The sequence below is a fragment of the Cloeon dipterum genome, chromosome 1 (genome assembly GCF_949628265.1).
Source record: "Cloeon dipterum chromosome 1, ieCloDipt1.1, whole genome shotgun sequence".
NCBI lineage: Eukaryota > Metazoa > Arthropoda > Insecta > Ephemeroptera > Baetidae > Cloeon > Cloeon dipterum.
This window is the reverse complement of record NC_088786.1, coordinates 22,671,523-22,688,094: the sequence shown is the minus strand read 5'-3', so window position 1 is coordinate 22,688,094 and position 16,572 is coordinate 22,671,523. Positions and strand designations below refer to the sequence as shown.

The following is a 16,572-nucleotide window of genomic DNA, read 5'->3' as shown; positions in this document are numbered from 1 at the left end:
GTTAAACAAGGGGCTTATGAACGCACAGAATGTAAAGCACCAAGAATTTGCGTTTTAATTATTTCGCCAGCTATACTACCTGCCGTTCGCAATTAATTTACGGTAATGGTGTCTGAATTATGCAGCACGAAGGCGCACACTTTTTGTCGCCTGTGTGTACGTGCAAAGACTGCTTTGTCTCGTGTCGGTGGCTGTTGTATGCAATCAATGGTGTGTTTCACTTGAAGCAATCTGAGCGCATAATAATATGCCGTTAATTTCAATTAGAATGACTGCTGTGACGCTCCAGCGAGCGATTTGCAAACTGTTCAACGCGTCAAAAAGAAGCCTTCATTTAATCGGTCGAGGAAATTGCTCATCGCGTCTGAGCGGAAGGAGTTAATGTATAGGAACGCCTTGCAGGGCCGTAAATTCGAGCGTGCTATATAACGTCTGGCCAATAAACATGTCAATTACGTTTTGAATATTTTAATGTGTTTATCAGCCCGCTTCACGAGGTTTAATTCAATACATTTAAACAGAAAGCATTTAAGGGTTTCACGTGACTTTTTAGATAAGAAATTCTCTTTAAATAATCTTTTGTGGGAACGATTAATGTTTCTTACACGAAGGAATTTGGATCTACATTTTTATAAACAAATTTTCGGCTTTTTTATTTAAATATCATTGAATGAATTTAATTAGTTTCTTTCTCTATTTTTGGACGATTAATTGGTTAATGCTGTGCAACTTTGATATAAGAGCCAATTTTAAAATTTTGGAAAGTTAAGCCAGTATAACCAGCCCGTTGGCTTGCATTGTTAAGGCACTCTCAGGAGTGTCAAAGCAATGGGAGGTATTTGAGCAGTTCGGAGATCTAATACTGGCTACCCAATGTCAGAGATGGCAAAAAGTGGTTAGTTTAGTGACTCGAAATACTCAAATTGATCAACGGACTGGGAGGCGCACCGGCGCCGACTCGCTACTTGCTGGTTTGCATCTTTCCAGCATGCGTGATTTGGCTTCACGGGACAAATGTCTAGCGTTTCAATGCAGTCCTCGGTGCGGAGGCAAGTGGCCCTTGAGTGGGCTGGGTCCCTGTGCGGCCTGGTGCGCCCATGTTATCCGTTCGCGGTGTTATTGGGACCCGGAATTCAGCATTCGTGCTAGTGCAGTGCGCGCCCTTCCTGGTCCTCCGGTCCTCGGACAGGGATAAAAAGAGCAAAAAAGGCATTGCTAAATGTATTAATCTGGTAGCACCGGTTTTCTTTTATCTCTTAAGAAAAGCCTGTTTTGATTTATGTTCTACTGTCCTAATAAAAGTGGCTTGAGGCCATTTGCAGTGGCCCAGTTAACATTTTTCAAGTTAAAAGGCTTTGATTTAATTATTTTCTACGATAAGCGAGTTGAAGAAAGAGCATAAAATAATTATTCGTGTTTTTTTAATGCAAGAAAGTGCACGCAGAAATTACTTTTGTAATGAAATATGATGGTCTGTTCTGGTCTAATTTAAAAGCAATTTTCTCCTGATCAAACCTACTGCAACTGCATGAAAGTGCTTCTCTCCTTTTTCCCCCGATTCGCTTCGTTTCATCTCCATTAGGGCGCCTGAGTTAACTAAATGACTGCAAGAGAGCGACAGTCGGCGCGCCGCATAAGCAAAAAGCCCGCGTTTTAATTGCACCACTGACAATTCCGCGCTCCTAATTACAAAGTTAAGCGGGTGCATGCGCTCAAATTTTTTAATTAAAACGTAATTGCGCCGTAATTCAAGCAACAAAGGCGAACTGCGACGCTGATAAAAGTGCAGAGAGGGAGAGCTCGTGAAGCAACAATGAGGGACCCATATTCTCATTATCTTGATAAGCGCACGTACGCCGTCGGCAACTGCGGCGAACAAAAGTAGCGCGCACACACACGTGGGTTATCAGTACGATCTCTCGTTTTGTTGACTTTGTTCATCACCTCGCCTTGTGTATAATCGCCGCACTAAAAGCTTCATAAGCAGTAAATGCAAGAAAGTGATCGATCGCCGCGCAAAAAATAATTCTGCCAATGCATGCAGGTGTGCGTACTCCACTTTCCACTCGCTCCCCTACGAGCACCCTCAAAGGGAACGTGCGCGCCCATTTATAAATGCCAACAAAGCAGCCACGTGTGCGCGAATTTTTTAATTTCGAATTTGGCTTCTCGCCGCAGCTCCGCGAAAATTTGAAAATTTTACTGCTTCAAAGGAAATTTAGATTGCATGGAAACCATGATTGCCTATTTCGGGAAAATTCAAACAAACAGAAGTTTCCAGGCCAATAAGCCATAAATTAATCCTTTGAATGTTTGCGATACCTATAATTAATTACGAGGATTGGTGCTGCAGGAAAATCCCGAAAAATCGTGCAATCATGTTGCATACTCTCTTACTCATGAGGATTGCGCTATGGTCCAATTTGTTCCTAGATATAGCACTGCTAACGTTTGTAGAAAAGATACTGAAAAGTTTGTGTGCGAACTACTTCTTAAAATTTGATTTTATTTCGTAAACTATTTCCCGAAAAATTCCATTCACCGTTGGATAGTTCAGATTTGGTTTTATTAGTTTTAGGAAACTAGTACGTTAACATTCAAAACACAATAAAATGGTCCATATTTATCGTATATTTTTACAAATTCTTTGAACTCTGGCGATCAAGATTTCTTCAGCTCCTTCTGCTAATAAGTTGGAAAGTTTAAATCCATTACTAAAAGGAGATTGCTAACTAAATTTATTTTAAAATAAAAATATTATATATGTACTTAAAATTATTCAAAACTCAAGCTCCATAACTTTGAACACTTCGACGAGTGGAATTGAAATCCACCATGAGAATACAATACATATATGGTGATAAGCCCTGAAAATTTTACATTTTTACTGTAGCAAAGGCTCAATTTTATGTTTAAACGAGTTGATTTTTTTATAACTATCAACGCGATCGTTTGCTTTTTGTGCCCAACAATTTAAATCATTTTCTAGATGTATTTTAAACGCAAAAAGCATAAATTCAGAAATTGTTTACACGATTTAATAGCTATGCGGAAAATTTACCAAAGGAGTAAGAAGTCTCGTGGAAATATTTCCGGATGTATTCCTCCACAAGAGATAAATTTTCCGCTGAACGATTTAAGCGCACTATTTCACAAACATCCACGAGTCCTGTGTAGATCGTAACGAATACCCGATAATCTAAATACGAGTAATCTCATCTGGCAAAAACGGATCAGAGGAAAACAGATGCAAACTCAAACAGAGGCCGTCGGTGGGTGGCATTAGTCATATCCGATCGAGAGAGCTGCGCAAAAAGCAGCCGGTCTGTTGACTTTGGCTCGGAATTCGCAGAACGCCTGCGTGTGTATCGGACATATTTGCCACCGACGCAAGAAGCAAAACACATTCAGCGAAATATCGGGCGGGCGAGCAGAGTTGCCCATCCGGATTAATAAAGCGGAGGCCTCCCCTGTGTTTGTGCAAGCGTGTTTTGATCAATTTGCGCTGCGTGCCATGAATCAAGCAGGCTGGTTGCCGGTCGTGCTCCGTGGTCCTTAATCATGCTTTGTTAGGTGCAAAGATTCGGCCGGCCAGACCAACAAGTATCAAGATGGCGTCGGCCGCCGCCGCGTGTATTGTTGTGTCATCAGGAACGGAGTTAATTTCCGGGCTCGTGTGTCCCTGCTGAAGGCTATTTCTGCCGCGCGGCGCTGCGTTTGATGTTTGCAACCCTCGCTCCGCCAGCCGCTCGCTCTTTGACACGCTGCAGCTGCCGACAATTTGCAATTTCTTGCTGTTTTTCATTTTCGATATTACTACTCCGGTCGCTGAGAGCGCGCGCGGTCGTCTCCGCCGCTTTTTATGTAGATTTGAATAGAAGGCGAGGCGCACAAAGTTGGCGAAAAAGAGTCGCGCGCGTCCATTCACTGCACACCCACCCGGAGGACGAAACTTCCTTTTCCGAAGGGTCAGAAGGCGGCCTCTCTGTGTGCTCCCGCGGCTGCTGGAAATTGAATTGCGTCCCTCTGATATGTTTTCTTGGAAGTTGTTATACACGAGATCTTCTGGAAAAGTGACACTTGCTTTCAACCGCGTAAGCACAGGGCTTCGTCGTGCCGAACTTGTTCATCATAGAGGACATCAATTTTGCTTCTACGGATCTAGGGTGTTTGCGTTCAATGAGAGCTGCATATTGTTAAAAATAACCTTCTGCCTGCAAACTACAAATCTATTTAACCTCGAAAAAAGCTATAACAACAATGGTTACTACGCTCTCTATAGTTCGTGCGAAAAATGTAACATTATTCAAATCAAATCATATTAAACTTCTTAGGGAATAATGTAAAAAAACGATATGCTACATCTTTGTTAAAATGTTTTTTCGTATTAATTGAATACTCTCAACGTTCTAACAAAGCTATCTTTTAAAGTTAGTTAGCCTCGCGAGAAGTAAATCAAACTCAGTGGTTGAAATGTATCGATTCGTAAATTTCAGACCTGTTACAAAAACCAAAATATTTGCCTGTTTTGTTAAATTGAAGAAAAATTAGGTTTGTAGTCATTATTTGATGAGAAACATTGATCAAAACGTTTTTAATTTTTGATATTCTGAAAAAATCCAAAACTATTCCATAAAGATTCGTTGTGGGCCCTTTAACTTTTAAAACGCTTCATTGTGAGGGCCAAAAAACCTAATAAAATCTGATCACTTATGAATAATTTCTTAATTTTCATGCTGAAAGGCGGATCTAAAATTACGAAGTTTTCTTCTTTTAAAGATTTATTTAGATAAATTCAAGAAGTTGAATCGTTAAAAAAAAACAGTTTTTCCTAAGTACATGATCAATTTATCTCATCAAATAGATTGTATACCCATCATCGTAATTGAACAAAAACTGGCCTCAAAATGTTTTAACTCGTTAATTGAATTAAAATTTTTCCTAGCATTTTCTTTTCACATTTTTTAAAAGTGCTTAGATTCAGTAAATTCATCACCAATTAAAATAGTTAGAGTTTCCTTGTTATAGTTCCAACTCAACTCTGTATCAAATTAGCTATTCATATTTCCTTACGCCATGTATGGGAAGAACTTGAATATTTTAACGCCAACGCAAATAAAATGTCAGCGGCGCTCTGAAACACTGATGAATTTTTTTACCGAAGAGAAAAAAATTGATGGGATTTTCTGCATGTGAAGAGGCACTTAACCTTCTTGTGCAAGAGCCGAGCGGCAGCGCGCACGGATAATGAAAAAGCGTAATTTTTGTGAAAGCTCAGCACACAAGAGCAGCTAACCAGCCTGCAGCACCGAGGAGGGTCCGCACACAGGAGAGATATGAGCGAGTTTCGCTGCACGGCGACAAATTTTATTGAATTCCTGTCAATGATCGAGTAAATCTCGATTGCTCTTCACTTCATCAACGTAATAATGCTGCCGTTGCGAGAGTTGGCGCTATCACAGTGATGGACTCTCTGGCTGCAGGCTACAGGAAAGTGAGCACGCCAGTGAAATTCATCAGCTTGATGGCTTTGCAGCAGCAGCGGTGGCGGTGGCGGCGGCGGCGGCGGCGGGTTCTCTCTCGTCCCTGCTCGGTCGGTGCCAGGCTCTCGTCATCATCAAAACTACAAGCGGCCTGGCAGCTTTGATTATGAATATTGCCTCCTCTCGCTGCCTGAACCAACATGCTTGCTCTCTCGCTCGCTCGCTGGCCACTTTGCCATTATTAGAATATGTCATCCCTCTATCTCGCTCGCTCGCTGCCAGAAAGGCAAACGGGCAGGAGCAAATAAAGATAAAATTCACCGTCGGGATTTCAAGTCAGTCTTGAGGTGGAAAATTTTGTCGCAGCTCCCGTCACTGCCTCCAGATGAGAGGGAGATTTTCGAGTTGCCGTCTCTGCTTCCCTTTATAATCTGTCTCTCTGACGAGAGTGGAATGCTTGTACATTTTTCATTCAAATCGAGTGGGTGGGCCTCTTTTTGCCTCTGACTGACTGGCAGCTTGTTGCAGAGAGGATGAAACGCGGCAAATGCGATGGCATTTCGCGGAAATCGAGATTAAAAACGAATGACTTCTTGGTTGCTCTTATAAAACTTTCTTGGAGTACATCAATAACACTGGAGGCCAGATGAAGTCGTGCATAACCTTCCGTGCTTAATATAGAATAAATGTTTAAGAGAGTGAAATAATATTTTCTTAAAAGCTTATGTGCAAATTTTAAAAACGATAGCACATATCCGAAGCACTCAATCTCCATTTATCGAACTGGTCTATTATTAGGTTGAAAATTTTAAATGATATAATTTTTGTGCGAATAATTTTTATTTGAAGAGTAAATTTTTGTTTTAAAGGTCGAGTTTGATCCATGTCGTTGGAGTTTGCAATATTCAAAATGATCTAGAAATTATTAAAACCTCTTTCGTTTTTTATCCTTCCTCTTTGGTCTCGGAAAAAATGGTGTCGCTTGGTTCGACTCAAATAAATTCGGTATAAAAACAATTTTTAAGCATATTGATTCCCGTTGAAAAATGTAGAGATACGTTTTGGCTATAACCATACAGAAAACGTATAAAAAGGGCATGATGTGAAAAAATAATTTTTGCGAGATTTTGTGATATTTGCAAATTATATTCTTTATTTGATCTAAGAAAAAATCAATTACCAATTTGGAAAATTTTCAACCTTTGAAAACGGAATGTATGACAATGGCAGAAAGAGCATCTTTAATATAGTCTCAATAACTTTCAAACCGTAGTATATTCATGGTAAAGAACCATCTAATATTCCCGACCTGTAGATATTATCTTCAAATTTTGGCAAAATGTTCAATGCTCTTTTGAAATTAAAATGAAGACAAGGAGACCCGTGGCAGCGAGGCGTGTTTTCGGCGCACAATCTCTCTGCTGTTCCTCTTTTCGTACGCTGCTGATTGTTGGCGAGATGGAGGAGTGTTTTATTCTGATTAAAAGCAGCACAACAGACATTCTGGTGCGAGAGAGAGAGAGAGAGAGAGAGAGAGAGAGAGAGAGAGAGAGAGAGGCTTGCCGCCATATCGCGCTGGCTGTTCGCGCCCAACCAAGCAAACAGCAGGCGGGCAAAAATGCAGAGATAATGACTGTTCTCTTCCCCATCCGTAGCGTTTCGAAATAAACGACCGTAAGTGAATGGAATCCTGCCATGCAGAAAGCATAAAGAAGAAACGACGATCGAAGAAGAATTTGTTTGTGCATGCGAGCATGAGAGCGAGAGGCTGTGTGAGTGCGAGCGTGAGGGAGCGAGAGAGAGAAATGAGAGAGAAGGTTTCTGGGTACCCTGGCTGGCCAAAAACAAGCCTCAGGCGGCGTCAAACGAACGAGACCAAAATTTGCCAATAAATTTGGCGGTGGTCTGTGAAATTTAGGGTCTCCGACCTGGGCCATTTGTTTCGGGTGACGCGACCGAGGCCTACCTAACGACTGCTTGCGGTGTCCAAATTTAAATTTACAGTCGCGCCATGCACTTGTTAACTCCGTTGTCCTCCGGCGGGTCTCGTCTGCTTCTCACCCGCCGTCCGCATTATGTGCTCCCAACTTTAGACCCAAGTTTTAATTTATTTGTTTTGTTGGTGGCTGTGGCCGCGTGTACAGCTTTTGTGCAAATTCGAGCTGAAATTTCTTGTTGTCGAGCGAAGCTAAAAAGGAAACACAACGTCTGCCTTGGGCTATTCTACCTAGTATTTGTGTGTTTTTAATTGTATTTTTAGTTTTGTTTTTAGCTCTGTGGAAAAGTGTAGTGTTACAAATTAATTTAATTTGTTTACACCAGGCATTGCAGTGTTTCATTTTGTTAATTAATTTGCTTTTTGTTGCACATGGTATCATCGCGTTCAGAGTAAGGCATATCGAGTTGGTTTCTCTGTGCTTGTCTCTCATGCCGCGGCTCTATGTGTGTGTATTAATGCCATTTAAGCTCTGGAAACAAATTATTCAATAATTCTCTGTCGGCCGAGCTCAAGCGCATATTCTCTATTGTGTGTATAATTGCTGCAGCGCACCGGGATTAGGACCCAAAGCTCTCCACACATAAATTGCCGCGAGATGCCGTCGTGTGTGCTGCAGGCCTGGCGAAATTCAGCAGTCGCCGTAAATTACCCTTTCTGATACAAGCTGCATTCCTTTACGTGCGCGGCCAGCAAGAATTTAGATTTTACGGCTTTTTAAGCTACACGCAGCCTAAATTATGAAACATGAAATGAAGATTTATTTTTGTTTAGACAGTGAGCTTAAACTTGAATCGCGATGTGGAATTGTTTATTTTCGGAGGGCGTCGTGATAAATTATTCTTGTTCTTTTTATTTTGAACACTGCATCCAACTTCTCTCATTTCATTCATTTTAAAACTGTTCTAAATTTGTTTGATTTGATCCACGATTTATTTTTTCTTGTAGATGAGTTGTATTAAATTTAAACGCTTTTGGCCTTTATAACAGTTGATTTTTGTTGGTTATTCGACATAAATATTTTGTTTAATTTCTTGAAATTAAAACCTGTCTTTAAGATTATTTCATGCATGTTGATTTTATTCTAAAAGTTCAATCTTCACCTTTTTGCGTGAATATTAATTATATTGTTAACTTTGATCCTGGATTTATTGATAACACACGGCGAATATTTTCTGAATGGTATGAAATAATAAAAAATTAATTAACTCTAAGATTATGGCTAAGATAGCAATGTCAAATTTAAATAAACAAGCGTTTTGAAATTTCAAAGTGCCGGCAAAAGTTTACCTCAGGGGACTTTCGAAGTCCCTCTTAAAAATTGGATTAAACTGATTCGATATAATATTTTACATTTGTTTTTCACTGGCATTTTCTGAATTATCATTAATCATTTTTATTTAAAATTCTAGAATTGATGCTCCTATTGGATAATAGGCTCGTTACCAGAGGTGGTGAGATAGGGGGTGTCCAAACACACATGTGCAATTTTGGAAATGAACACACCAATCCGCTGATTGATGAACTCACTCAGCAGGCAGCCGACGCAGCCCGGCAAAAGCAGGCGCTCAATTATCACGCTAAGAAGCTTAGGCGGACGCCCAGCATGCGAACATGGCCGCCCTCGCCTAGCACAACGCGCACTAAGCCGGGCCAATTAACAAATTGGCGATACCAGCAAATCATCTCGTCATTTTGATTGGCGCCAAATTAGCGAGAATCTTGTCGGGTCGGTCCACGCACAAATTCACCCGTACAAACAGACTGGTGCCGGTGCGCACATACACACACGGACGTGGCGTGGCGGTGGCGGCAAATCCGTCGAGAATCCTCTTATGTCTGTATACACATGCACGCACGAGAGAGCAATTTGAATGGGCCACTCGGCTGCCGGCCGGGGCTTACGTTGGAAATTATTTTATTCAGCCAGCAGACCGACGGCGCGCCTGCCCGGGCCTCTTTTGCCGGTTATCAAAGCTTTATTGGTTCACTAGGCAGGATATTACGGCGACGGCATTTAAAATCGCAGCACTCGTTACTGCACCCCCGCACTCCCCCTCCCCTAACCTCGCTCAGCTCGGCGCGCGGCGTAAATCCGACCGCCCTTTTCCGCCGTGCTCGCCCCGCAAAATGTTTTTCGCCTGCTAATCTCGTCGTGCCTAAAAGTAATGGCTGTTATCGAGGCCGAATTGTTTTCGGAATGGGTGTTCACTGGTCGCCTGGTGGATACAGAGTAGGCAAACCCGTCGGCAGCCGCGTCGGGCTCGTTGCATATGCTGAGGTTGTGCCAGGCGTTGAGGACAACACTTCTTCACGCTTTCATCCTCCGCTACTTTGAAGCAAATTGTACTGGTAGCTGCAAAATTGCGCAACTTTCAACAACCAAACGCGAGTTTCCTTGTTGCAAGAAAATGGAAACAACCAATTCGACAAAGAAAATTTTGGTGTTGAAAGTTTATTTTACCGCGAGCAGGATAAAATACATTACTACTATGTGGCTACTATGTCCCTGAAGATGTGTGTTGGAAATTTACAAATAGATCAAATTTCCTGGTTCCAGGAATTACAGTGGAGATTCTCTCAACTGCGAACGTACCAGTTTTTTATGTAAAATCATCGCTTTTAAAAATCATTCAAATTCAATACATATTTTGATGAACTGTAAAAAATTTACAAATAACTGATAAAGTAATCAACAGAATAGAAAGTAAAACAATGAGTAAAAATCCCATGCTTCATTTCAATTAATTCATCACATTAATAACTACGTTCAAACCAAACTTAGTCTTATTGATTTGTTGGTAATTGATAAGTAGTTGAGTTACATCTCTCTGAATTTTCTTCCAACAAACCTACAAATTATAAAATATTTTTCCTCGGAGTGAAACATGATAAAAGCGTCCAATCTTCCTTGAAATTATTGCAGCAATTTTTAATTTCATCTGGATTGTAAGTTATTTTCAGTCCCTTGCACCAAATCCTCTACATTCCATTTTAATTAATGGGTTATTAAACGCAAAATATGCGTGCAACACTCTATATCAAAAGGTTAATCAATTTTTACAAATTTTCGCTGCTTCCACATTCCATTTTCATAATTATATTATACTTTATTTTTGAGAACGCCTTTTCGTCAAGTTTTAATTAAAATCACAGCAAAGTACACTAATCTAAAATCATTTTCCGTATCCACGATTTGTCAATTTCGATTCCATGTATCAGTGGCATTATGACGTATTTTGAAAATTTTCAATTATATTTTTAATTCATGCAATGAAAACTTCATCACAATTCAATCAAATGTGAATTGGTTGAAATTTTCGTGAAAATTAAAAAATGTCGACAAAGGATTTTTCACATGTCCTGGAAATTTACAGTATATAAATTTAATAACACAATTTCATAATTATGTCTATCGAATCGACATGGAAAACAGTTTGGAATTTTAATGATGGTGTCAAAAGTCTTCATTGTGTGATTCATACTAAATCAAGTCTACACATCAAAATTGGTATGTTTGTGTAGAACAGTATTGAATAACCAATAAATTAGAATTTTTAACGTATTGATTTTCATTAATTATCGTCATGTTTTGCCATACATTGTTTGTAAGCCGGCACGGTTGGAACAAAGCTCAAAAGCCAAAAGTCTTCATTGTGTGATTCATACTAAATCAAGTCTACACATCAAAATTGGTATGTTTGTGTAGAACAGTATTGAATAACCAATAAATTAGAATTTTTAACGTATTGATTTTCATTAATTATCGTCATGTTTTGCCATACATTGTTTGTAAGCCGGCACGGTTGGAACAAAGCTCAAAAGCCAAATGCTAATTAAGATACAAGCACCCGCCTATAATTTTATCAAAATTCATACCCCGCGAGCACACACTGGCTGTGCACACATGAGAACTTGGACGGAACGCCGATCCAATTTAACAATTCCACGCACAAAGTTGAGTCGAGCAAATTTGATTGGAATCGCGTCGAGGAAATTCTCGTCGAAACTCACTGGTACATGTACACGAGCATCAGCATAATATCTCGTGTTTACAACGCCATCAGATAAATTAGTCTGCGCGCCGCCCGCCAGCACCAGTGTGGATAAACTAACTTTGGACGCGCAACATTATGTGGGGCTGCATGCAGCGCCGGCGAAATTGATATTATTTAGCGAGTAAACAGCGTTAATAGCGGCATTGAAGTATGCATGCGCGCCGACCAGAAGAGGGATGACTCTGTGTGTGTGTATGTGTGTGTGTGTGTGTGTGTGTGTGTGTGTGTGTGTGTGTGTGTGTGTGTGTGTGTGTGTGTGTGTGTGCTGGGTGAGTGCAACACCCCCGCGGCTACGATGCGCTAGCGAAATTGCTTGCCTGTGTCGTTTTCCCCCCAAGAGCGGAACTCACTCTCGGCGGCGGCCTGGTGCATCAAATTCAGACTACGCACACATGCATGGGCAACTTGTTCGCATTTCGCCTGCAGCGTGCGCCTCCTTTATTTTCTCCACTGCTTGCGAGGGATCAACTTATTTATTTGGCTCCCCGGACGAGAGGCGCGGCGCCGTCCGCTAAAAGCCTCGTTTATTAATGCGCTTATCAATTGCGCCAGCGAGCAATATGCGAGCGTTCTTGGCTGGTGGCAAATTTTTCTCCTCCCCCGGCTCAACGTGAGACAGCAATTACGGGCTCCACTTTTCGGCGGGGAGAGATTTAATAATGCATTTTGTTGTGTCTCGGCGTTCCCTTCGCCCAGGGGTGGTGAATTCTCCGCATAGTCAATTAAGCTGTCACATGTTCCTGCACACACAGACTGGGTGGCCTGATGAAAATGCTTCCAAAGACACCCAAAGGCACAAAGAACCCCTTTAGATGCACGCCCTTTCGAATAAAGAACTTGTAATTGAGTAATAAATATATTTATCAGTGCAGGATTTCGACAAAGGCCGTTTTGAAGAAAAATTACGATTTGGGTATTTTTAAAATCAATAATGCCCAAATTTGCAAAGCATAGGTTGATAAAAAGTAGACTCTATCCTCGGTGACAAATAAAGCTCTTTAGTATCTTCACTAGTTTTGGAGACTGAATACTTTTTAAAAGAGCTTCATATATACACCATGAAATGGGATTGCTCTCACAGATCCAAAATGAACGGAATTTCGATGTCACAATAAGCTATTTGGCAATTTTAATTAAAACAATAATACGCAGAGTAAAGTTTAAAATTTTAAAGATATTTTAAAAGCTTTGCCTGAAGATAAATGTATATTTTACGCTGACGATATTGTACTTCTAACCGAAAATTCAAATGATATCGCAGTGTTTTACCGCCCATAGTAAAAGACAGCTTATTGTTGGCTATAAGTTGCCCAAACGCTATAAGTTGTCTAAAATTATATGAGAAGAAATGTCAAGTTTTGAAATTTACGGCCGGTGCTCATGGTCGTTTTAGTAAATTGGAGTTAAACTAGGTGAAACAGATAAAATAAATTTTTATTCTTTTATAAATTATCTTGGAGTCACTTTCCAAGCTTCAGGTTTATGTTTCAGAAAAGATAAAATATTATGTATAAATATTTTTCAACTGTTGGAAATCATGGTTTATACAAAAAACACTCATCTCAATTTTTATAGCACACCAGCAATGACAAATAATAAAACTTGTGGCTCCCAACTGTAAAGATCGATATGTTTTCACTAGACACTCCTTCCGTGATTTTATTTTCTTATAGACAAATGTTTTCATCTAGATGTTTCCGTCGACAGTAAATGCCAATTTTAGGATGAAGAATGTATTGATATGTTGTATCACTTGCTCAATTGTAAAAATAGAAGTGTTACGTTATCCCAAGCCGATAATTATAAAAGTATTTTCCAACTCAGTGCACTTTGTAATATGGTAAATTTCATGTTTTTGTACACCTTGCAGGTGTCTAATAAATATTTTAAATCTAAAACAGTTTAAAATTATGTCGAATTGTTCCTGTTTTTAATGGCAAGAATTTATCACTCGAAACAATTTCCTCTCCAATTTTGTTCACTACCAGATTTTGACTTATCGGTTTGCACCACTTCCGTTTAAATATTTAGAAAAATAGTATTACGCATATTTATCGCGCTATTGTTTTGATTTTGCGTTGAAATGGATACGTTTGATATTGTGTTATGCGTTGCTGCAATCTGCATATCTTTGGTCATTTTTCTCGGCAACATATTGACCATTTTTGCTATTCTCACCAAACCGATACTGCAAACGGCATCGAATCAGTTCATTTTGGGCCTGGCTATAGCGGATCTGATGGTAAAAATCCACAAATTCTTATGATATTCAGTCTTATCACGATCAATTTATAGGTTGCGATCTCCACACCTTACAACGCATACGTTACCTTTGAACTGAAAGATAGTGATTTTGATAGTTACTCGGATTTTGCTGCCAAGTGCTTGCTGTCAGTAGTGCCTGTGCTATTTTCATGCTTATCGTCGAATTTTAACCTGATCCTTATTGCAATTGAACGGTATTTTTCCATCTGTAACCCAGTAGCACACCGCAACTTTCTCACTATTAGGTACTGTATAAATAATTGTGGCTGATGGATTCAACTTTATTTTACCATCGAGGTTCACAGAAAAGCTCGCCAGGGAGTTGGAATATGTTTCCTCTTGTCTGCCATTGCTGCCATATTGCCAGTATTATGGAATAATTTTCCTACTAATTCCAAATCAAGCGAAACCTGCGTAAATAGCAATAGCATTTTAAAGTACGTACTAAAAGTAACAGTATTTTCCATCAGGAGGTGCTAACATTGAAATTCGAATACTACGTTTACATTTTACTTCCAACTTTCATCGCCGCTGTTCTTCTGATTTTATTTGCATATACCAACATCATAAAGGTTGCGCTTTCAAAAGTCGCAAACAAGAGTCAAGCCAAAAAATCTCTTAAAGTACAAGAGCATTTTGATCAACCTATGATACACAGACTAATATATTCCCTTTCACGTGTTTAGATGATGATGACAATTCTTTGCTGCTACTGCATCACATGGCTCCCCCAGATGATATGTTTGTTTTTGGTTCTCTACAGCGCCAAATCTCCTAAAATAGATCCAATTGTTAGCGATGATATCTATGCAATTTCGTTTATGCTTGCATGTTGCAATTCATTCATGAATCCTTTTATTTATGCTTTTAATTCTAAGAATTTCAAAGAAGCGTTCAAGCAAATTATTTTCAGACAAAAAAAATCTGTTCAACTTGTCAGTAATGCCAAGTTAACTTCAACATTTAGCAGTGAACAAATGGGAAGTGCGTAGACATGTTAAATTCACAATATCCATAACATGATCCAGTAGAATACAAAATAAATCAAATAAAAGTAAATAAATTGTGGATGGGCAAGGAGGACAAGGTGAATTTTAAACTTTTATTTATTTATTTCATCTATGTTGGCTACATTTTTGTCGATTTTAAATTATTGTATACATGTATGTATAATCTATTGTAACTACGCTAAAATCAATTAAAAATTAATGATAATGAAAAAAATCAATATTCCATTTTTTTCAAAAATCTGTTTAAACTGTAAATATCAAAAGTTCGAAGTTTTGATCCCAATACTTTATTTTGTGGAGTAATGATTGCTTTTTGTGAGTAAATAGGCGTTAGTATTCTTTTACACAATTTACTTTTGAGGCGATATGCGCGCAAAATTGATGTAACAGATTCCGGATAATATTTTTCTGACAACTGTCGCAATAATGAGCTATTTTGATTTCCCACACTTTTTCTTTGCTATTTCAACTCCAGACGCAATAAAAACACGAATAAGTAATTCGTCGTCATTTTAATGAACAATGGAAATCCGAGAAATAAAATTCTTCCCCACATGAGTACTGAATCCTAGTGAGCCAGTGTTGATTCAGTATGCATTCAAGCCCGGCACCCAAACGAACAGTGAGCAAAAAAAAATTACTTTTGTTGAATTAAACTTTCCAAAATTTCCCCTCAGGAGCATTTTTTGCAAAACAATGAATGTATTGATTAAAATTTAAAAATACAAATTTGATAAAAAAAAGTACATACGTATGATTCCAATATAATAATTTAGAAATATAGAACTATAATTTAAAGTTTATAATTTCTTACCAGCAAAGGTGATATTATATAATATTGAGAATAAAAAATTAAAGGGTATACAGATTTTTATAAAATAAATTATTGATATGATTTACGAACCATATTAATATATTATATTTCGCATTCGTTGAAAAAAGAAAGCTGATGGTATTCTTGTTCGTGTGGGAAACAATCAAAAGAGCAGTTGCCAAGTAAAACTTTCGTTGCCATCAGCAACAAAACGAGCACAAACCTGGATTTTTAAAAATTCATCAGACCCAGCGATGGAGAAACAAGCCATTTCCACTCAATATCAGCCCGGATTCAATTTTTGCAGCTCGGGGACAAACAATTGCGTTCGCCGGTTAAGCCCAGTGATGTAAAATTCCACTCGATCTCGGAAGCCGACGCCGGACACGCACCTGCTAATGCAAAATTTACACTTTGCCGAGCAGAAGCGGCAGGCGAGGGCCGTTCGTCCCGAGCGGCAAGGCGCGATAGAAAGCAAGCAAACGATGGGCGGGCGGGCGGGCAGGCGTGACCAGCACCTGGCGTGGGTGGATTGTGTTTAATTATTACAAGCGGCTTAATCGTACGTGAGGTTGCCAACGAAATAAGATTGATCGGGCGGCGGCGATTTGCGCGCAAAAGGGGACCCACCAAGATTAAATCTGGCCGCCCCTAGCAGCAGCCAGTGCGACAACAGCCGCTGCAGGGCACCTTCATTATTAAAGCGCCACAGGTCCTGCGTCAGCCGACGCTAATTTGACGACGCTTTCTCTCCTCTTTCTCTCTGCTGTGCTCTGCGCGTACGAACGAACTGTCGCCCCAACTTCAAATGCAGCAATTCCGCATTATACAGGCTCAAATTGATTGGGCCTCCTGCCCGCCCTCGGGCTAATCCTTTTTTGTTTGGCGCGCAAAGTGCTGGAAAAAGCTTTTCCACGGCGCTTTGCAGTTGCCGAGAGACAGACTA

General features: G+C 39.7%; 2 protein-coding genes across 12 annotated transcripts in view; both read left to right on the top strand.

The window, feature by feature from the left end:
* The window catches only part of LOC135939593 (CUGBP Elav-like family member 2), a 234,644-nt gene that overhangs the window by 22,805 nt on the left and 195,267 nt on the right, over window positions 1-16,572 (top strand). The gene's annotated exons all lie outside the window — the stretch shown is intronic.
* On the top strand, window positions 13,529-15,015 carry LOC135934211 (adenosine receptor A1-like). Its single transcript, XM_065475794.1, has 5 exons — window positions 13,529-13,779; window positions 13,833-14,047; window positions 14,108-14,216; window positions 14,273-14,425; window positions 14,489-15,015. The coding sequence occupies exons 1-5, from the start codon at window positions 13,621-13,623 to the stop codon at window positions 14,792-14,794; spliced, it is 942 nt and encodes a 313-aa protein (XP_065331866.1). The 5' UTR covers window positions 13,529-13,620; the 3' UTR covers window positions 14,795-15,015.

What these genes read in the sequence shown, in the direction of transcription:
- LOC135934211 (XM_065475794.1), top strand. Translation starts at nt 13,621, where the DNA reads ATGGATACGTTTGATATTGTGTTATGCGTTGCTGCAATCTGCATATCT. An exon ending in TGGCTATAGCGGATCTGATG is followed by an intron (nt 13,780 to 13,832) that starts GTAAAAATCCAC and finishes ATCAATTTATAG; the next exon opens with GTTGCGATCTCCACACCTTA. An exon ending in CCAAATCAAGCGAAACCTGC is followed by an intron (nt 14,217 to 14,272) that starts GTAAATAGCAAT and finishes ATTTTCCATCAG; the next exon opens with GAGGTGCTAACATTGAAATT.